The 23,339-nt window shown below is 37.8% G+C and overlaps 1 protein-coding gene across 1 annotated transcript; it reads right to left on the reverse strand.

Annotated features, from left to right (window-relative positions):
- Window positions 1–1,116: 1,116 nt before the first annotated feature.
- Window positions 1,117–22,391, reverse strand: LOC125130439 (olfactory receptor 8S1-like). The gene is made up of 2 exons (XM_047785779.1): window positions 21,468–22,391; window positions 1,117–1,206 (listed from the first exon to the last, which is right to left on the reverse strand). Exons 1-2 carry the CDS (start codon window positions 22,389–22,391, stop codon window positions 1,117–1,119), a joined length of 1,014 nt encoding a protein of 337 aa, XP_047641735.1.
- Between the last annotated feature and the right edge of the window lie 948 nt (window positions 22,392–23,339).

Here is a 23,339-nt window from a genome sequence, read left to right on the forward strand (position 1 = left end):
ATAGTATTCCACTGTATATATGTACCACATCTTCTTAATCCATTCATCTGTCGATGGACATTTAGGTTGTTTCCATGTCTTGGCTATTGTGAATAGTGCTGCAATGAACAGAGGGGTGCATGTATCTTTTGGAATGAAAGTTTTGTCTGTATATATGCCCAGGAGTGGGATTGCTGGGTCATATGGTAGTTCCATATTTAGTTTTCTGAGGTACTTCCATACTGTTTTCCACAGTGGTTATACCAATTTACATTTCCACCAACAGTGAAGGAGGGTTCCCTTTTCTCTACATCCTTTCCAGCATTTGTTGTTTGTTGACTTTTGTTAATGGTGGACGCTCTAACTTGTGTGAAGTGGTACCTCATTGTAGTTTTGATTTGCATTTCTCTAATAATTAGTAATGTTGAACACTTTTTCACGCACCTGCTGGCCATCTGTATGTCTTCCTTGGAGAAATGTGTATTTAGGTCTTTTGCCCATTTTTCTATTGGGTTGTTTAGGCTTTTTTGGTTGAGTTGTATGAGTTGTTTGTATATTTTAGAGATTAGGCTTTTGTCTGCTGAATTATTTACAAAGACTTTCTCCCATTCTGTGGGTTGTCTTTTCCTTTTATTAATGGTTTCCTTTACTGTGCAGAAGCTTTTGCATTTAATTAGGCCCCACTGGTTTATTTTTGTCTTTATTGTCATTATTCTAGGAGGTGGGTCAAACAAGATGTCGATATGATTTATGTCAAAGGGTGGTCTGCCTATGTTTTCCTCTAGGAGTTTTTGTCTTTTTTGCCATTTCTAGGGCTGCTCCCATGGCATGTGGAGGTTCCCAGGCTAGGGGTCTAATCAGAGCTGTAGCTGCTGGCCTACGCCAGAGCCACAGCAACGCGGGATCTGAGCCGCGTCTGCAACCCACACCACAGCTCATGGCAACGCCAGATCTTTAACCCACTGAACAAGGCCAGGGATCGATCCCACAACCTCATGGTTCCTAGTCAGATCTGTTCACCACTGCACCACAATGGGAACTCCTCCTCTAGGAGTTTTATAGTATCTGGTCTTACATTTAGGTCTTTAATCCATTTTGAGTTTATTTTTGTGTATGATGTTAGAAAATGTTCTAATTTCATTCTCTTTCTCCTAAAAGTTGTTGCTTGCCATCTGCCTCTACAAGGATTAAGTCACAGTCACTGCAGTCATTGACCTTCAACATACCCTGAAAGGAATTTGGGGCGGAGATCAGGAATGAGGCCCTCTATGCTCTGGGAAAAACTGGCAGAACAGGCCTTCAGATAGTTAGTTTCGGGAGAAAAATTTTATGAGCCCAATTTCTTGTATCTTCTCATATCTAGGAAAGCACTAAAATCATTAATGGAGACATCTGCTCCTTATGACTAGCAGCAACCTTCTACCAAAATATGTGCTTTATTGAACAAATCCCCCTTCACCAAAATCACATATATACTGACCTCCCTCACCCCATCTCTTTGGAGTGGTTCCTCAGAGCTATCTGAGAGGCTGTCTCCCAGGATGTAGTCTTCATTTTGCCCCCAGTAAGTCTTAACTTACAGCTCTCAAATTGGGCATTTTTTTAGTTGACAAAATAAGCAATATAATACATCATAAGAATTCAATAAATAATAAGTCCTAGGAGTTGAAGCTGGATAATGGGTGAAAATAGGACTTTAGTAGGGTGATGGATAGAACAGAGATGGTATTGAAGGTCAATTTTATTCCTGGATCTCAGTGAGGTAGACAAATTATTTGGAATAGAGTGAGCTAAAGGTGTGGGTGGCAGAGTGGGTTGCTTTAACTGGAGAGTTAGGGTGGAGGTTGTAATTGTTGGCAATAACTAGACATAGACTATGACTGTGGGAGTGAGTGGCTAAGGTAGTAGACAAGATCATTTAAGGTAAGAGAGTGGCTGAGGTGGTAGACAACATCATTTAAAGTAAGAGAAAGTCAAGCTGAGAGGCTGGGTATTAGCAGGGATAGTAATAGAAATATTTGAATCTCCGTGCTAGTGTGGGCATGGATCTATTGAAATGAATGTAGCCTGTAGTGCTGTGCAGGGTTCTGGACACCCTAGTGGCTATGAAAATATTTCCATATTTTAATGATCATACTTGTACACTCTAACCCAGGGCATAAGATGGATCGTTCACATGGATATTGGAGTCATCAGGAAGGATGATGGGGTTATGAAGAGTAGGCAAGCAAGTCAGTTGAGGGAGTCTTTAATGAAAGAAGGAGAATGACTACTAGTATACTAGGTGATAATAACAAGGAAGGGTAGTGTGTGAATGCCTTGATGGCATGTGCTTCAGGGAGCAGGACATTATCTAGGGAGGAAGGAGGATATTGGTACTTGAGGCAGCAATGAAGAGTGAATATTTATTCCATTTCTAACCCTAGAGGGTGTAAAGCAATGGCTTTCAAATTTCATATATTGTATATGAGAAACATTTGAAAAAAATATATGTATATATTTGAAAGCCATCATTTATGAAAAAAAAAAAAACTTCTTGGAACAATACTCACCCTAACCACATATAGCATATACCGATGTTTCTTATTCTCTTACTTTATTCTAAAAGTTTTCTGTTCGCTAAATTGATTTCATAAACCACTAATGGGTTGCACTTTACCATTTGAAAAGCATTGATATGTAAGTTGTAGGAGAAAAAATAGCCACCCCTTGAGAGGACTGCAAAGGAAGCATGCTTTTTCCTCAAGGCGTAGCCAGGTTTCAGTTAGATAAATGAGGTGAAAGAAACATCTATCAAAGAAGTTGAATGATATAGGGTGACTTAGTCTGTTGGGGGTGTTGTAATAAAATACCATAGATTCGGCAACTTACAAACAACAAATATTTATTTTTCACAATTCTGGAGGCTGAGAAGTCTAAGGTTGAAGCCCTGACAGATTCAGTGTCTGGTGAGAAACTGCTTTCTGGTGTCTTCATGCTGTGTCTCCATGTGATGGGAAGGGGCAAAGGAGCTCTCTGAGGCCTCCTTTATAGGGGAATTAATACTAATCTAATTTATGAAGGCTCTGCCCTCATGACCACTAGGTGATTACATTTCCCTGAAGGCCCCACCTTCAAATATCATCCCACTGGGAATTAGGTTTCAACATATGAATTTTGGGAGGGCACAAGCATTCAATCCATAGCAAGGGGATTTTATTGATGACAGATACTGAATTCCAGAGGTCACAGTGGAAGGAGTTAGAGGTGTTTTGCTGTTGGAATCTCATTCCAGTTAGGCAGTGTGGAAGACTGTGATAGGGTAAGAATCTCTATGATGAGGGATGATCTGGAGGCTAAGGATTCTTGTGGTTACAAGCAGAGATATAGGACATCATGGGATTAGTACTGTCGGGGAGGTGGATAATCAATTCTAATTATATCCCCCTTCTTGGTACTGGTCTCTTGGTCAGCTTGTCAGTGGTGATGTGAGATGTAAGGCTTTTTTTGGGGGGTGTGGTAGAATGAGGGCCTCACTAGAAGTGTGCTGAACTCATAGACTCTCTTTCAGCCCTATTGTGGACTGAGTTAAGACAAGAGGAATATTCTTTCCCGAAGTCATTTAAATCATGGTTAGCAATAGTGTGATGGTGTCAAGGATTGAGTTCTGTGGTTAACCTTAATCCTATTGTCCTTGATTTTGAGAGGGAGAGGAGTGGTCTTATAAGGATGTAAACATTTCTTGTGTTTTTGTTGTTGTTATTTTTAAGGGCTAGACCTGCAGCATGTGGAAGTTCCTTGGCTAGGGATCTAATCAGAGCTGCAGCTGCTGGCCTACAGCGCAGCCACAGTCACGCCAGATCTGAGCTGTTTCTGTGAACTACACCACAGCTCACAGCAACACTGGATGATACCTAACCCACTGAGGGAGGCCAGGGATTGAACCCGCATCCTCGTGAATACTAATCGGGTTTGTTACCACTGAGCTACGACAAGAATTCTGTGTATTCTTTAAGTAGTAAAATTTTAATTAAAATGTTTGTAAATTAAATAGTGGGCACAAAGTTGTGCTAGAAATAGCACTAAACTAAGAACCAAAAAATTTGTTTTTAGTTCTGACTGCTTCTGGGTGACAGATCAGAGCCTCAATCTCATTCATCAGGTTGGAATAATATTCTTTTTTTTTTTTCTTTAAAGTTGTTGTGAGGACTAAAGTAAAAATGTAGGTATATGGTGTAAAACTTATAAAGCACTATTCAAAGGCAAGATCTTGGCAATTGGCATTACTTGGCAGAAATAATTTGTAGTCACTGCAAATAGTGGACCAAGTAGAGGCAGCTGTCAGTGACAGCTGTGTTGCAATCAGGGTAAAGGCTAGATATTTTATAAGACTTAAAGTTTTTTTTTTTTTTTTTTGATAGTGGGACACAATCAAAGACAGATAGATGAAAGGCAGAACTCTTTGTTACTTACAGATCCAAACCAGAGAAGGCTGTCACACAGGGTCACACAGGGGTTTGCACCCAGGGACAAGAAAGAATAAGCTGTAACTGCTTATGTGTGGCAAACAGGATGGAGTTAGCTAGGTTTCACAGGCTTCCTGGGGCTTGGGTATTTTGAATAATTCTTTAGGTCTAAGAAAGAAGGTGCTGTCCCTGGGTATAGATGTCTGAAGTTCTATGGCAATTGGGTATGTATGTATTGTAACCCAGGAGTGTTAAGAGCCTGAAGTAGTTGGGATGGGGGCTTGACAAATTGCAGTTTAAGGGAAATAGAGTTTTAGTTATGACAGCAAGACTAGGTCAAGACAGCACTTATGAAATATCATGTTACACTGGGACAGCTTCAGAGTGGTGTAATCTCAAATTGCCATTTTTTTTTTTTTTTATAGTACAGAAACTTACTCTAAGCAGATTTCTCATTGACATAGTGTAGTTTCTTTATTTGGTCTTTTTTAATTGAAGTACAATTGCTTTACAATATTACATTAGTTTCGGGTATGCAACATAGTGATTCAATATTTTTGTAGATATACCCTATTTGAAGTTATTATAATATATTGGCTATATTCCCTGTGCTATACAATGTATACATGTTGCTTATTTATTTTATACCTATTAGTTTGTGCCTCTTAACTCTCTTCCCCTATCTTGCCCCTCTCCTTACCCCTCTCCCCACTGGTAACTACTACTTTGTTTTCTGTATCTCTGAGTCTGTTACTGTTTCATTATATTCATTCGTTTTAAGATGCCACATATAAGTGAAAATATACAGTATTTGTCTTTCTCTGACTTATGTCACTAAGTATAATACTTTCCAGGTCCATCCCTGTGGTTGCAAGTAGCAAATTTTCATTCTTTTTCTTATGGCTTAGTAACATGCCATTGTGTGTGTGTCTGTATCTATATCTTCATCTATCTATCTATCTATCTATCTATCTATCTATCCCTCTATCTATCTATAGCTGTGTATACCACAGCTTCTTTATCCAATCATCTGTTGATGGGTATTTAGGTTAGGTTAGGTTATCTTGGCTATTGTGAATAAGACTGCTATGAACACTGAGGTGCATATATCTTTTCAAATTAGTGCTTTTATTTTTTTCATTTTCTTTGGTTATATTAACCAGGAGTGGAATTGGAGCTGATTCCACAGTGGCTGTACCAATTTACATTCCTACCAGCAGTGTACTAGGGTTCCCCTTTTTCCACATTTCTGCAAAGATTTATTATTTGTTGTCATTTTAATGATCGTCATTCTGACCGATGTGAAGTGGTAACTCATTGTGGTTTTGATTAGCAGTTTCCTGATGATAAGTGATATTGAACATATTTTTATGTTCCTGTTGGCCATCTGTATGTCTTCTTTGGAAAAATGTCTCTTCAGGAAATCTGCCCATTTTTAATCAGGTTGTTGTGTTTTTTTTATATTGAGTTGTGTGAGCTCTTTGTATATTTTGGATTTTATCCCTTATCAGACATACTATTGCAAATATTTTCTCCCAATTCAGTCAGTTACCCTTTTTATTTGTCAGTGGTTTTCTTTGTTGTATAGAAGCTTCTACTTTTAATCAGATCCCACCTGTTTATTTTTGCTTTTATTTTTCTTGCCTAAGGAGAGAGATTAAAAAAAAATTTGCTAAGACTTACTTCAAAAAAGTATACTACTTATGTTTTCCTCTTATGGTTTCTGATCTTACATTTAGGTATTTAATTCATTTTTAGTTTATCTTTATATATGGTGTGAGAAAATGTTCAGATTTCTTTCTTTTATATGTAACTGTCCAATTTCCCCAATACTAGTTTTTGAAGAGACTGTCTTATTACCCTTGTATATTTTTTCCTCCTTAGTTATAAATTAATTAACAACATGTGTAGGTTTATTTCTGGGCTCTCTGTTCTGTTCCATTGATCTATGTGTCTGTGCTTGTGCCAGTACCATACTGTTTTGATTACAGTAGCTTTGTAGAATAGTCTGAAACCAGGGAGCTTGGTACTTCCAGTTTTGTTCTTTCTCAGGGTTGCTTTGGCTTTTTGGTCATTTGTGGTTCTATATAAATTTTAAGATTGTTTGTTCTAGTTCTATAAAAAATGTCATGAATATTTTGATAGGGACTGCATTAAATCTGTAGATTATTCTGGGTAGTATGGCCATTTTAACAATATTAATTCTTCCAATCCAGGTGCATGGGATATCCTAACTTTTTTTTTTTGTATCATCTTCACTTTCCTCCATTAATGCCATATTTTTCAGAGTATAGGTCTTTCATCTCCTTGGTTAAGTTTATTCCTAGGTTTTAAAAATTCTTTTTGATGCAATTTTGAACAGAATTTTTTTTTAATTTCCTCTTTTTGATAGTTCATTATTAGTATATAGAGGAGCAAAAGATTTCTGTGTATTAATTTTGTATCTTGAAACTTTACTAAATTTATTCTAATTTTTTTTGATACTTTAAGGTTTTCTATATATAGCATCATGTCATCTGCAAATAGTTACAGTTTTATTTTTTCTCTTCCAATTTTTTTTTGTCTTTTGTCTTTTGAGAGCCACAACCGTGGCATATGGAGGTTCCCAGGCTAGGGGTCTAATTGGAGCTGTAGCCACCAGCCTATGCCACAGCCACAGCAACACCAGATCCGAGCCGCATCTGCAACTTTCACCACAACTCACGGCAATGCCAGATCCTTAACCCACTGAGTGAGGCCAGGGATTGAACCTACAACCTCATGGTTCCTAGTCAGATTTGTTTCCGCTGTGCCACGACGGGAACTCCTTCTCTCCCACTTTGGATGCCATTTATTCCTTTTTCTTATCTGGTTGCTGTGGCTAGGAATTCCAATACTATATTAAATAGAAATGTTCAGAGGGGGCATCCTTGTCTTATTCCCAGTTTTAGAGGGAAAGCTTTCAGCATTTCACCATTGAATATGATGTTAGCTTTAGTTTTGTCATAAATCAACTTTATGATGTTGAGATACATTTGCTCTGTACCAACTTTGTTGAAGGTTTTTATCGTGAATGATGTTGGATTTTACAAATGCCTTTTCTGTGTCTGTTGAGATATTATGCTATTTTTATCCTTTGTTTTTGTTAATGTGGTATATATCACACTGATTTATTTGTGAATATTAAAATATCCTTGCATCCCTGGAATAAATCCCACTTCATCATGGTATACGATTTTTTTTACATATTGTTGAATTCACCTCGCTAGTATACTGTTGAGGATTTTTACATATATATCAAACATGGATATTGGCCTATAATTTTCTTTTTTCTTTTTTTTAATAGTGTCTTTGTCTGGTTGTTGTATCAGGTTAATGGTGACCTCATAGAATGAATTTGGTAGTGTTCTGTCCTCTCCAAATTTTTGGAATAGCCTGAGAAAGATAGGTATTAGCTCTTCTTTATATGTTTGGTAGATTTCCATTCCGAAGCTGTCTGGTCCTGGACTTTTGTTTCCTGGGAATTTTTTCATTACTGACTCAATTTCAATACTAGTAATCAGCCTATTTATTTATTTATTTATTTTTATTTTTTTATTTTTTTGTCTTTTGTCTTTTTTGTTGTTGTTGTTGTTGTTGCTATTTCTTGGGCCTCTCCTGCGGCATATGGAGGTTCCCAGGCTAGGGGTTGAATCGGAGCTGTAGCCACCGGCCTATGCCAGAGCCACAGCAACGCGGGATCCGAGCCGCGTCTGCAACCTACACCACAGCTCATGGCAACGCCGGATCGTTAACCCACTGAGCAAGGGCAGGGACCGAACCCGCAACCTCATGGTTCCTAGTCGGATTCGTTAACCACTGCGCCACGACGGGAACTCCAGTAATCAGCCTATTTAGATTATTTGTTTCTTCTTGATTCAGATTTTGAAGGTTGTATGTTTCTAGGAATTGATCCATTTTTTTTTTCTATTATGTCCAAGTTATTAGCATGTAGCTGTAGTAGTCTCTTGTTTGTATCTCTGTGATGTTGGTTGTAATTTATCCTCTTTCATTTTTTAGTTTTTGGGTCATTTCTCTATTTTTCTTAGTGAGCTTGGCTAAAGTCTTATAAGTAATGGTTATCTTTCCAAAGAACCCACTCTTTGTTTCATTAATCTTTTTCTTTCTTTCTTTTTTTTTTTTTTTTGGTCTCTCTTTAATTTATTTTCTCTCTGAGCTTTATTATTACCTTCCTTCTGCTGACTTTGGGCTTTGCTTTTTCTTATGTAAACTAATTCCTTTAGGTGGTAGTTGAAGTTGTTTGAGATTTTTTTGTTTCTTGAGTAATGCTCATGTCACTATAAATTTCCTTCTTAAACCTGCTTTTGCTGCATTGCATAATTTTGTAAAGTTGACCTTTTAATTTGTTTTAAGATATTTTATAATTTCCTCTTTGATTTTTTTCATGGACCCATTGGTTTTTAGTAGCATGTTGTTTAGTCTTCACATATTTTTCCCCCATTTTTCTTCCTGTGATTGATTTCTAGTTTCATGCGATTGTTTGAAAAATGTTCTTTTTTTTTTTTTTTTTTCCGTTTCTTGGGCCACTCCCATGGCGCATGGAGGTGCCCAGGCTAGGGGTTGAATCGGAGCCGTAACCGCCAGCCTACACCACAGCCACAGCAACACGGGATCCGAGCCACATCTGCAACCTACACCACAGCTCATGGCGACGCCGGATCCTTAACCCGCTGAGTGAGGCCAGGGATCGAACCCACAACCTCATGGCTCCTAGTCAGATTTGTTAACCACTGAGCCACGATGGAAACTCCTGGAAAATATTCTTGATATAAATTTTGTCATATTAAATTTGTCAAGACTTGCTTTGTGGTCTAGCATGTAAGGTATCCCAGAGAATGTCCCATGTGCACTTGAAAAGAATATGTAATCTGTTGGTTTTAGATGAAATTTCCTGTAGATATCTATTAAGTCCCACTGGTCTAATGTGTCATTTAAGGCCATTGTTTTCTTGTTGATTTTCTGTCTGGATAATCTGTCCATTGATGTAAGAGGGGTGTTAAAAGTTTCCTCCTCTTGCTGTATTATTTTCAGTTTCTCCTTTGTGTCTGTTAGTATTTGCTTTATATATTTAGGTGCTCTTATATTAGGTATATATATGTTTATGCATGTTATATCCTCTTCTTGTGTTGGTGACTTTGTCATTATATGATGCCCTTCTTGGTCTTTTGTTGTAGACTTTGTTTTAAAGTCTGCTTTGCCTTATATGAGTATTGCTAATCCAGGTTTCTGTTTATGTTTGCAAGGAATACCTTTTTTCATCCCTATACTTTCAGTCTGTGTTTTTATCTCTGAATTAAGTCTCTTGCAGGCAACATATAGATGGGTCTTTTTTTACAAATGCAAGCAGCCACCCTATGTCTTTGGAGCATTTAGTCCATTGCCATTTTAAAAATTATAGTTGGTTTATAATGTTGTGCCAATTTCTGCTGTATAGCAAAGTGACCCAGTCATGCATATACATACATTCCCTTTCTTATATTATCTTCCATCATAATATAAGAGACTGGATATCATTCACTGTGCTATATAGTAAGACCTCATTGCTTATCCATTCTAAACGTAATAGTTTACATCTTACTAACCCCAAACTCCTAGTTCATCCTTCTTGCTCATTCTTGACAACAACAGATCTGTTCTTTCTGTGAGTCTGTTTCAGTTTTGTATGTTGGTTCATTTGTGGCATATTTTAGATTCCACATTTAAGTGATATCATATGGTATTTGTCTTTCTTTTTCTGACTTACTTCACTTATTAGGAAAATCTTTGGTTATGTCCATGTTGCTGCAGGTGGCAGTATTTCATTTTTTATAACTGATTAGTATTCCATTGATACATGTAACACATTTTCTTAATCCATTCATCTGTTGATAGACATTTAGATTGATTCTAAGTCTTGGCTATTGTGATTAATGCAGCTGTGAAAAAAATGCTTTTTTTTTTTCTTTTTAATGGCTGCACTAACAGCAAATGGAAGTTTCCAGGCCAGAGATTGAATCTGAGTCCCAACTGCAACCTATGCCAAAGCTGCAGCAATGCCAGCTCATTTAACCCACTGTGCCAGGCTGGGGATTGAACCTGCTCCTCTGTAGCAACCAGAGCAGCTGCAGTTGGATTCTTAACCCACTGTGCCACAGGAAGAACTTTGCCTGTATCATTTTGCTTTATAGTTTTGTCGGATATATGCCCAGGAGTGGGATTGCTGGATCATATGGAAGGTCTATATTTAGTTTTCTGTGGAAGCTTTAAACCATTTTCCATTCCCACCAGCAGTGTAGGAGGGTTCCCTTTTCTCCACACCCTTTCCAGCATGTTATTTTTAGACTTATTAATGATACCCATTCTGACTGGTGTGAGGTGGTACCTCATGGTAGTTTTGATTTGCATTTCTCTAATAATTAGTGATGTTGAGCATTTTTTTCATGTGTATTCTGGCTATCCATATGTCTTCTTTGAAGAAATGTCTATTTAGGGCTTCTGTCCATTTTTTTGATTGGGTTGTTTCTTTTTTTGTTGTTGGGTTGTATGAGCTGTTTGTATATTTTGGAGATTAAGCCCTTGTCAGTTGCATCGTTTACACTATTTTTTTACATTCCATACATTGTGTTTTCTTCTTTTTTTTTTTTAATGCTTTCCTTTGCTATGCAAAAGCTTGTAAATTTGATTAGGTCCCATTGATTTATTTTTGTTTTTATTTCTATTGCCTTGGGAGACTGACCTGAGAAAATATTTGGACAGTTTATATCAGAGAATGTTTTGCCTATGCTCTTTTCTAGGAGTTTTATGGTATCTTGCTTATGTTTAAGTCTTTAAGCCATTTTGAGTTTATTTTTGTGCATGGTGTGAGGGTGTGTTCTAGTTTCATTGATTTACTTGCAGCCGTCCAGTTTCACCAGCAGCACTTGCTGAATAGACTTCTTTTTCACATTTTATATTCTTGCCTCCTTTGTTGAAGATTATTTGACTCTATGTGTCTGGGTTTATTTCTGGGCTTTCTGTTCCATTGATGCCCATGTCTGTTTTTGTACCAGTACTCCACTGTCTTGTAGCTTTGTAATATTGTCTGAAGTCTGGGGGAGTTATGCCTTCTGCTTGGATTTTGTTCCTCAGAATTGCTTTTGCAATTCTGGGTCTTTTATGGTTCCATATAAATTTTTGGATTATTTGTTATAGTTCTGTGAAAAATGTCATGGGTAATTTGCACATGAATAAAGAATGGAATCTAAGTCTGTAGATTGCTTTGGGTAGTGTGGCCATTTTTTAATTTAAGTTTTTTTGAAGTATAGTTGATTTACAATGTTGTGATAATTTCTGCTGTACAACAAAGTGATTCAGTCATATACATACACATATCCATTCTCTTTCAGATTCCTTTCCCACAAAGATTATCACAGAATATTGAGGAGAGTTCTCTCTGCTATACAGCATGTCCCCATTGGCTAGTCATTCCATATGCCTCAGTTTGCATATGCCAATACCAACCTCCAGTCCATCCCTCCCACCCCTCCACCTGTCCCCTTTGGTAATAATAAGTTTTTCAGTCTGTGAGCCTGTTTCTGTTCTGCAAATAAGTCCATTTGTATCCTTTTTAAAATATTTTATTTTATTTTATTCTATTTTATTCTATTTTTTGCTTTTTAGGGCCGTACCTATGGCATATGGAGGTTCCCAGGCTAGGGGTGAAATTGGAGCTACAACTAACTGCCTGCCTACACCACAGCCACAGCAATGCAGGATCTGAGCTGTGTCTGTGACCTACACCATAGCTTATGGCAACGCCAGATCCTTAACCACTGAGTGAGGCCAGGGATCAAACCAGCAACTTCATGGTTCCTAGTTGGATTTGTTTCCGCTGTACTGTGACAGGAACTCCTGTATACTTTTTATAGATTCCACATATAAATGGCATCATATATTTGTTTTTCATTGTCTGACTAACTTCACTTAGGATGATAGTTTCTAGTTCCATCCATATTGTTGCAAATGACATTTTTCATTCTCTTTTATGGCCGAGTAATATCCCATTGTGTATGTATATGTGTATATATGTGTGTGTATATATAAATGTATATATATACACACCACATCTTTAACCATTCCTCTGTTGATGGACATTTAGGTTGCTTCCATGTCTTGGCTATTGTAAATTTTGAAAAGAGCTGCATTCATATATCTTTTCAAATTATGTTTTTCTCCAGATAGATGCCGAGGAGTGGGATTGCTGGATCGTATGGTAGGTCCATATTTAGTGTTTTGAGGAACCTCCATAGTGGTTGCACCAATGTACATTCCCACCAACAGTGTAAGGATTCCCTTTTCTCCACACCCTCTCCAGCATTTATCATTTGTAGAGTGTTTGATGATGGCCATTCTGGCTGGTGTATTCTGGCAATGCCGGCACCTGTAGCATATGGAAGTTCCTGGGCTAGGGGTCGAATAAGAGCTGCAACTGCCAGCCTGTGCCACAGCCACAGCAAGGCTGGATCCAAGCCTCATCTGTGACTGTTGCAGCACCTTGCATCAATGCTGGATCCTTAACCAACTAAGCAAGGCCAGTGATTGAACCTGCATCCTCACAGATATTATTTGGATTCTTAGCCTGCTGAGCCACAACAGGAAATCCAGTATGGCTATTAATTTTTCCAATCCAGGAGCATGTGATATCTTTCCATTTCTTTGAATCTTCTTTCAATTCCTTGATTAATGTTTTATAGTTCTCAGCATATAAGTCTTTCACTTCCTTGGTCAGTTTTCATAGGTATTTAATTTTTGGGGTGCAATTTTCAAAGGTATTTTCTTTTATATTCCTTTTCTAATATTTCATTGTAGTTATACAGAAATGCAATTGATTTCTAAATGTTATTCTTGTATCCTGCTACTTTGCTGAATTCGTTGATCAGTTCAAGTAGTTTTTATGTGGAGTCCTTAGAGTTTTCTATATGTAGAATCATGTCATCTGCACATAGTGATAATTTTACCTCTTCTTTTCCAGTTTGGATACCTTTTATTTCTTTTGTTTGTCTGATTGCTGTGGCTAAGACTTCCAATACCATGTTGAATAAAAGTGGTGAGAGAGGACACCCTTGTCTTGTTCCAGATTTTAGCAGGAAGTACTTCAGCTTTTCTCTATTGAGTATAATATTGGCTGTGGGTTTGTCATAAATAGCTTTTGTTATGTTAAGGTATGTTCCATCTATATCCACTTTGGTAAGAGTTTTTATCATGAATGGATGTCAGATTTCGTCAAATGCTCTTTCTGCATCCATCGAGATGATGGTGTGTTTTTTGACTTTTGTTAATGTGATGTGTGACATTGATTGACTCGTGTATATTGAACCATTATTGTGAATCTGGGATGAATTGCGCTTGGTCATGGTGTATGATCTTTTTGATGTGTTGTTGGATTCAGTTGGCTAAAATTTTGTTGAGAATTTTTGCGTCTATACACATATCAAAGATACAGGCCTATACTTTTTTTTTTGGTAGTACCCTTTTCTACTTATGTATTAGGGTGATGGTGGCTTCATAGAATGTCTTTGTGAGTGTTCCTTCTTCAATCTTTTGAGAAAGTTTAAGAAGAATCGGTATCACTTCTTTGTATGTTTGGTAGAATTTACTTGTGCCGTCTAGTCCTAGACTTTTGTTTGTAGGGAGTGCTTTTATTACATATTCAATTTCATTTCTAGTGACAGATCTGTTCAAATGATCTATTTCTTCTCAATTCAGTTTTGGTGGGTTGTGTGTCTCTAGAAATTTGTCCATTTCTTCTAGGTTGTCAAATTTGTTGGCATATAATTGTTAGAATTCTCTTACCGTTTTCTGTATTTCTGCAGTATCCATTGAGATTTCTCCTTTTTCATTTTATATTTTGCTTATTTGGGTTCACTGTCTTGGTGAGTGGCCAGAAGTTTGATAATTTTGTTTACCTTTTTGAAGAACCAGCTCTTGGTTTGATTGATGAAAAAATCAAATGTTTGTTTTTTGAACCTCTATTTTATTGATTTCCTCTCTGATCTTTATAATTTTTCTTCTCGTGTTGACTAGGTTTTCTTCTTCTTTTTCTGTTTCTTTTAGGTGGTACATTAGCTTGTTGATTTGAGATTTTTCTTGATGAGGAAGGCCTGTAACACTATGAACTGCCATCTAAACTGCTTTTGTGGCATCCCATAGATATAGTGTGGTTTTGTTTTCATTGTTGTTTGTCGCTAGGTTTGTTTGTTTGTTTGTTTGTTTGTTTTTTGATCTTTTTAGGGCTGAACCCATGGCATATGGAGGTTCCCAGGCTAGGGGTTGAATGGGAGCTGTTGCTGCCGGCCTACACCAAAGCCATGGCAACGCAGAATCCGAGCCCTGTCTGCAACCTACACCACAGCTGATGGCAATGCTGGATCCTTAACCCCCTGAGTGAGGCCAGGAATCAAACCAGCAACCTCATGGTTCCTAGTCGGATTCATTTCCACTACACCACAATGGGAATTCCTGTCTCAAGGTATTTTTAAATTTCCTTTTTGATTTCCCCATTGACCCTTTGGTTTTTAGTAGCATTTTGTTTAGTCTTTATGTAGTCAGTTTTTATCATTTATTTTCCTCTGATTGATCTCTGGTTCCATGCCATTGTGGTCAGAGAAGATGCTTGAAATAATTTCTGTACTCTTAAGTTGGTTGAGGTTAGTATTGTGCCACAGTATGTGGTCAGTCCTTGAGAATGTTCCATGTGAACTTGAAGAAAATGTATATTCTATTTTTTTGATGTACTGTCCTGAAAATATCAATTAATTCTAACTGTTCTATTGTGTCATTTGGGATCTCTGTTGCCTTATTGATTTTCTGTCTTGAAGATCTGTCCATTGATATGAATGGATTGTTAAAGTCTCCTACTATTATTGTATTCCTATCAACTTCTCCTTTTATGTCTGTTAGTATTTGTTGTAGGTATCTGGGTGCTCCTATATTAGGGTCATATATATTGACAAGTATAATACTCTCTTCTTGAATTGATCCTTTTGTTATTAAATAATGTCCTTCTTTATCTTTCTTTATGGCCTTTGTTTTAAAGTCTTTTGTTTGATATGTGTATTGCAATTTCCACTTTCCTGTCATTTCTATTTTCATGGAAATGTATGTAGCAAATTTGGTAGCCAGAGCTAACCTAACCTATATATCCTGTCTAGCTGCCTAGCCTAGATCAAGTTATTCATCTTTTGAAGCCTTCTATACCTCACAGGGCTCCAAGGGTTATCAGTTTCCAGACATCAACTCTATTTAGCAAACTCTTGGGATACTAAGCGAGGTTTGTGGAGGAGTAGATCACAATCATTGTCACCCAAACTTGGTATTTTCATATTCCCTCATCAAAAAATGGCATTTGCATTTCTAATAAAATATAAAAGAACTTCATTTGGTAAGAGGTAAAAAGAAATACAGGAACCCTAATTTAAACACATTGCCTGAGGATACAGGGTATTGGAGAAAAAAATCAGAGGTGAAGCAAAAGAATAACAGTTTGTGCTGCATCACATTCATTCACATCCAGGACTGGAAAGGCTAAGTCTGTGCCTTCAGACTCTTAGAGGCATATTAATCTCAAGACAGAGAAGGGATCTTGTCTCTGGGCAAGAGGAAGCCTGCCGAGTATGTCTCGTTGACTGCCTATGTGCCAAGGAGAGTTAAAAGATTACTGAGCCCTTGGAAGTAGTAGGACCTTTACTGGCACAAAAAATGCAGTAGGGAGAGTGGACTGTTAAGGAGGCCTAATCCTGGTGATTAGGAGGAAGGCAAAGGGCATCTTTGAAATTGTTCACAGCTCAAAGGATGAAGTGAAAGGTGAAGGAGGCCCGTCATGGCCACTCAAGGAGGCTTCCAGCAATAATGGCCATCCAGGCAGGCTGAGAAAAATAGGTGAATATGATAGCTGGCAGAAATCAAAGCAATGACCAAAAAAAAAAAAAAAAAAAAAAGCTTTAAAGCCTGAGAAAAGTATGTAAAAGCTGCATAACTTATAACTTTCTCACTTTGAGATTCATGAGCCAAATCAAAGTTAGGCATTGAGCCAACTCATACTCACTAAAACAGCCATGCTCTCTTTTTTTGTAATTGTTGAATTATAGATCCTTTTTTTTTGGGGGGGTGAACATATTTATTTATAAAATTTTTATTGGGGTATAGTTGATTTATAATGTTTTATTAGTTTCAGATTTAAATCAAAGTAACTCAGTTATACACTTACAAATATCCAGGTTTTTTTTCCATATAAGTTATTACAGAACCTTGAGTAGACCTTCCTGTGCTATGCAATAGGTCCTTGTTATCTCTTTTATATATAGCAGTGGGTATGTGTTAATTCCACCATCCCAATTTATCCCTCCCCCCCTCACAGTTTCCCTTTTGGTAACCAAAAGTTTGATTTTGAACTCTGAGTTTGTTTCTGTTTTATAAATAAATTCTTCTAAAGCGCAGGTTAAAAAGATGGATTAGATTTAAAAAAACGACATTACAGAGCAACTTTATATGTCTTTTCCTAGGTAAGAGGTGACTTAATCTAGGCCAGTTGGACCCTTTCACCCAAGAACTTGAATCAGCAAAGGCTTTAGATGTCCAGCAGACAGTGATCTGAAGAGATCATCCATTAGTTTTCATGACTCAGATCTCTAGAGGTGTTCTGGTTCATGAACATCCCAAAGCCTGGCTTTTTAGCTTTCTCTTTGATTTCATGACATTCTCTAAGTTCTTCAGATTCTTTTATTTTTTGATTGGATTGGTCATTATGTGTGTCTTTTCATTTACTCAGATCTTGTTTTATGTCAGTCAATGTAGTTTTTTTTTTTTTTTTTTGTCTTTTTGCCATTTCTAGGGCCACTTCTGCAGCATATGGAGATTCCCAGGCTAGGGGTCTAATCAGAGCCATGGCCACCAGCCTACGCCAGAGCCACAGCAACGCAGGATCTGAGCCATGTCTGCAACCTACACCACAGCTCATGGCAACGCCAGATCCTCAAACCACTGAGCAAGGGCAGGGACTGAACCCGCAACCTCATGATTCCTAGTCGGATTCGTTAACTACTGTGCCACAATGGGAACTCCCTCACTCAATGTAGTTTTAAATGTATTGCCTGATGTTTTATGATTTTGTTACTAATGTGCATGGATTCCCCCCCCCCCACTTTCAGTTCAAAGTTGTTATTGATAGGGTAGAGAAAGACTATTTTTGTGTATTTATTTTGTGTGTTGCCAACTTAACCTCTCTTATTAATTCTCATACTTCCCCCACCCAGCCTGTTGAATCGAAGACTGTTAATCATATTATTTACATACAAAATAAGTAATTTGGTATTTTATGCTTATTCTAAGTATTTCATCGTCTTGTCTTACTAACTTAGTTATAATCTGCAAAGTAGTGTTAGGAAATAATGGAGAAAACAGGCATCTTTGCACAATTTTTGGTTTAATAGAAATTGCTTCAGTATTTCATCATTTATTTTGTTTACATTTTCTTAAAAAATTTTTTTATACTGAACAGTACATGTAACATATATGTACAGTTTAACAAATAATTGCAAAGCAAAGAACTATGTGACCATTATATAAGAAAAGAAGTTTTAAAGGCTAAGAAATAGTACATTACCAGCACTGGAAATGGATACCAATGAAGAACCCTGTTCCTTCCCCTCTTAATGAAAACGCAGGCTGCTCTAACATTCTTACTGATTCCTTGCCTTCTTAATAGTTTTACCATGTATACCTGCAACCCTAAATAATATAGTCCTGTTTGTCTTTATTTGAACTCTATATGAATGGAATAATGCTTTACTTATCAGATTGATCCACGTACTTCATGTGACTATAGTTTATTCATTTTTGTTGGTTGTTTTCACTTCATAGTATTGATATATCAAGATTTATCTTTGGGAATTCCTGTCATGGTTCAGTGGAAATAAATCCAACTAGTATCCATGAGGATGCAGGTTCCATCCCTGGCCTCGCTCAGCAGGTCGGGGATCTGGTGTTGCCATGAGCTATGGTGTAGGTTGCACATTTGGCTCAGATTCAGCATTGCTGTGGCTGTGGTGTAGGCCGGCAGCTATAGCTCTGATTCAACCCTAGCCTGGGAACTTCTATATGCCACAAGTGTGGCCCTAAAAAGCAAACAAACAAAACAAAAAAATACAAAAAAAACCCACAAAGATTTATCTTTTAATTTCTATTATAGTTGGCCATGAGTTATTTCCTGTATTTGGTTATTACAAACAATACTACCATGAACATTTCTGTACATTTATTTTTGTTCAGTGAGTATGAATTTCTCTAGGATAAATCCCTATTAGTGGAATTTGGGGCTGAATTAACTTTACCACATAATGGGTAATCGAACCTTTTTCCCAAATGAGAGTTCTTGTTGTACATTATTGCCAATACCTTGGTTTATTGGACTTATTAATTTTTGCCATTCTGATATCTGTTTAATAGTACTTTTCCTTGTGGTTTTAATTTGCATGATGACTATTAAGGCTCAGAATTAGGTTTGTTTGTTTATCTTTTGTCATTTTAGGGCTGTACCCATGGCATATGGAGGTTCCCAGGCTAGGGGTCGATTTGGAGCTGTTGCTGTCAGCCTACACCACACCCACAGCAATGCCAGATCTGAGCCGCATCTGCGACCTACACCACAGCTCACGGCAACACCAGATCCTTAACCCACTGAGCGAGGCCAGGGATTGAACCGACAACCTCATGGTTCCTAGTCAGATTCGTTTCCACTGCGCCACGATGGGAACTCCAACGCTGAGAATTTGGAAATTGGATTTCCTCTTTTGTCAAGTTCCTATTCTGGACTTTTGCCGATTTCCTATCAGAATGATCCTTTAAAATAATGTAGGATACTAGGAGTTTGCTGCTCATATGTGTGGCAAATATTTTTCCCACTGTGGCTTGTCTTTCCATTCTTAGGTTTTTTTTAATAAATCAAAGTACCAACTTTTAATATAATTGCATTTATCAACTTTTTTGGTAGTTAGTGCTTTTTGTATCTTGTTTTGTAAATCCTTCTCTACATGAATACATTGCCCTATATTATTTTATAAAAGATTTTTAGCCTTGCTCTTCCATTCAGTGCTTGACCCTACTTGGAATTGTTTTTGTTTATGGTGGGTGAGGATAAAATTTTATTAATTTTCTACATGAAGAGCTAATCATCCAAGTAGTATTGATTGAAAAGTCCACCCTCAACTAATTGCCATCTCACTGTCCACTTCTGTGTTTGGGGTCCATTTCTGAGTTCTATTCCTTTTCCATTGGTACATTTGTCCTCTGTGTCAGTAATATAAAGCCTTCATTACACAGTTTTATGATAAATCTTTTTTTTTTGTCCTTTTTTTAGGGCTGCACCCCTGGTATGTGGAGGTTCCCAGGCTAGGAGTCTAATCGGAACTGTTGCTGCCAGCCTATGCCACAGCCGCAGCAACGCCAGATCCAAGCCACATCTGCGACCTACAGCTGACAGCAGTGCTGGTTCCTTAACCCACTGAGCAAGGCCAGGGATCGAACCCACAACCTCATGGTTCCTAGTCAGATTTGTTTCTGCTGCGCCAGAAACAAATCTTGATATTTTCCTAATTTCAAGAGTAGCTTGGCATTTATTGGACTATTTACTTCTGAATAAAGTTTAGAATCAACTTTTCAAATTCATAAAAAATTATTCTGGAATTTTGATTGAAATTTTACTAAATATATAAATTAATATGGGAACAATTGACATTTTTACAATAGTCTATGATCATAAGAGTGTATTATTCTCCATTTATTTAGGTTTTCTTTAATGTTTCTCAGTAGGCAGCAATTATTATTTATGTTTATTAAATAGATGCAAAGAGGTACCTTATTGGTCTTTTAATTTTATTTCTATAATCATTCATGCTTACCTCTCACTCCATATACTAGTAAACAATATGTATCTGGATCAAATGCACATGTTATATTTTTTAAGCTGTAGGAGAACTTAGGAAAAATAACTGGGCATGATATACTGATATCCAATATGACAATCATTTAATTTTTTTCACTTTCCCTTGCCATATTGGTCACAGTTCTTGAGAAAAAACAGAATCAGTAGACTATATATACATAGAGATAAGTAGAGATTTATTGTGGGAGATTGGCTCCCACAATTATGGAGGCTGAGAAGTCCCATGATCTGCTGTCTGCAAGATAGAAGCCTAGGAAAGCTAGCAGTATATTTCCAGTCTAAACCCAAAGATTTTAAAACCAAGAGAGCCAGTGATAGACAATCCACTCTGAGTCTGAAGGAGCACCAATGTCGGAGTGCAGGGAAAGCAGATTCACCCTGTTTGCTCTCTCTGAGCCCTCAACAGTTAAATGACACCCACCTACACTGGTAAGGGTGATCTTCTTTACTCAGTCCACTGATTCAAAAGCTAATCTTTTTTTGGAAACACCATCATAGACACACTCAGAAACAATGTTTTGCAAGCTATCTGGGCATTCCTTAATTTGGTCAAGTTGACACATAAAATTAACTAACCATCCCCGAAGCCTATACAAGTACACTAGCTGTTTGATGCCAATGATACCACCAGGTACTGCACCTCCATTCTGGAGTATTATTTATATCTGGTTTCTTAACTATAGGCTCCTGTATTTATTGTGTACCTTTGTAAAAATGCCCAGAAAAAGTCAGCATTCTGGCCAGAGATCCTGTTCTGTTTCATCATACTTCATCTTTGTCAGCCCCATGATCTTCTCAAGTGGAGCCAAGGGTCCTCTTTCAGATTATTTTGGAAAGGGCTGCTGGATAGGAGGCTGTACATCAAACTCTTTTCCCCTAGTCTGTCTGCCTGTCTGTTTCTCTCTGCAGGTTATCTACTTCAAAATCCAAACAAATACTTGGATTTAATTGAGGTCCAATTTCCCCAAATGCCTTCTACTTCTAAAAATATTTCTCCTTTAGAGACAAATTTTCTATTTCTTGAGCAGAATCACACAGCTTTTTCTTACTCTATGGCACACTTGTTGCCTCAGCATCCTTTGCAGAGCTGCCTTCACCTCCTGGTTCTTGAGGCTGTAGATGAGGGGGTTCAGCAAAGACGTGATCACACCGTACTGAATGGAGACCACTTGCTCCAACACTGAGCCTGAGGCAGGGCCAATGTACCTGAATAGAGCTGTCCCATAGAATAGGAGCACCACTGTGAGGTGGGAGGAGCAGGTGGAGAAGGCTTTGCCTTGGCCCTCAGAGGAGTGGATGTTCAGAATGGCAGAAATGATTTTGGAGTAAGAGAATAGAATCAGAGGAAGTGTCAGCACCCCTAGAAATGCACATGACACAGCTAAAAGAATCTCATTGACAGTGGGATCAGTACAGGACAGAGGGAAGAGTGGAGGTAGCTCACAGCTGAAGTGGGGGATGATGTTGGATCCACAGAAATGTAACTTGTGGATGAAGAGACTGTTCATTAAGGAAATCAGAAATCCCACTGCCCAGGCTATGCTCACAGTCACAATGCAGAGAGGTCTGTTTATGACTATGGTGTAGACCAGAGGGTGGCAGATAGCAGCGTAGCGGTCATAGGCCATGGCAGAGAGAAGACAGGCTTCTGTTCCTCCGGAGAGAGTGAAAAAGAAACTCTGAGTGAGGCATCCCCACACTGAGATGCTTTTCTTCTGAGACAAGAAGTTCTGTAGCATCTTTGGCACAGTGCCTGAGGAGAAACTCAGATCCAGAAAGGATAGGTGTCCTAGGAAGAAATACATGGGTGTGTGGAGCTGCAAATCAGCCTTTATGATCAGGATCATCATCAGGTTTCCCATCAAAGTCAGGAGGTAAATCCACAGGAATAGCACAAAGAGCATAGTCTGGATATGGGGGTCACTGGACAATCCCAGAAAGACAAACTCTGTAATAATACTGACATTTTTCATGGTTGCTTAGTGATTCTGTCCCTCAAAAGAAATGAATGATCCTCTGCTTGGTGAGACATTAATCTGAATCGTTATCAGTGAACAGGAGTTTTCTACTCAAAGACAGTATGCCATCTTACCTATAGACCAAAATGGGAAACTCGGGATAAGGAATTATCTTCTCAGATACAGTCTCCTCACTTGCCCTTCTTTTCTAAATACTAGCACTGTCTTATGATCTTTACTCCTTCACCCTACTCTATCACTCATCATCATCATCATCATAAATCACATGCATTCAATAATAATAACATATCACACACAGGAAAATCATGTAGGTTTTGGACAAAACTAGAGGAACAGCCTCGTAGTAAAGCCTGGAAAACCCTGTATGGTTAAGCGCTGGTAGGTCCATGGGAAAGTGATTCCTTCTTAGAATAGTAAGAACATAGACTCACAGTATGCCAGAATAGTGCCATAATGGACCTTAACCCCTTCATTTAAAAATGAGGAGAATGCATTGCCTAAGTTCTCAGCAAAGTGAAGCCAAGGTTGCAATTAGACCAGATGTTCCAACTTGACTGTTATGTATCCTAGCACCTCACCCTTACTGTTTTTGAACTGATTATTTCAGATGAGTTTTGTGTGGATTTGGGGTCATGAGTAACTTTGCTAGTAGAGAGTTCACCTAAAATATATCCAAGATTCCTTGGCTCTGACATTTAGCCAGTGGTCTGTATAGTTATGTCACAGCTGCTATTACAGTGGAAAGAGTACTAGTTTTGGAGTAACAAGCTTAGTTGAGACTTGTTTCAAATATTCTCATGGTATTATCTGGGAAATGTTACTCAGTTTTTTTAAGCCTTACCTTGTTCATTTATGAAATGAATAAATGAAAAAAATACTTTTGCAAATTATATAGCCCATGATACACTGCACAAAAATCAATTTTATGTGTGTATGAACAAA

Source organism: Phacochoerus africanus, chromosome 7 (assembly GCF_016906955.1).
Source record: "Phacochoerus africanus isolate WHEZ1 chromosome 7, ROS_Pafr_v1, whole genome shotgun sequence".
NCBI classification, from domain to species: Eukaryota; Metazoa; Chordata; class Mammalia; order Artiodactyla; family Suidae; genus Phacochoerus; species Phacochoerus africanus.

Bases quoted from the DNA above. Each gene is read 5' to 3' on its own strand.
- LOC125130439 (XM_047785779.1), bottom strand. From the start codon at position 22,391: ATGAAAAATGTCAGTATTATTACAGAGTTTGTCTTTCTGGGATTGTCC. The intron at 1,207-21,467 runs GTAAGAAAAAGC...AATTCCTTTCAG, and splicing joins GGCAACAAGTGTGCCATAGA to GGTATGTTGAAGGTCAATGA.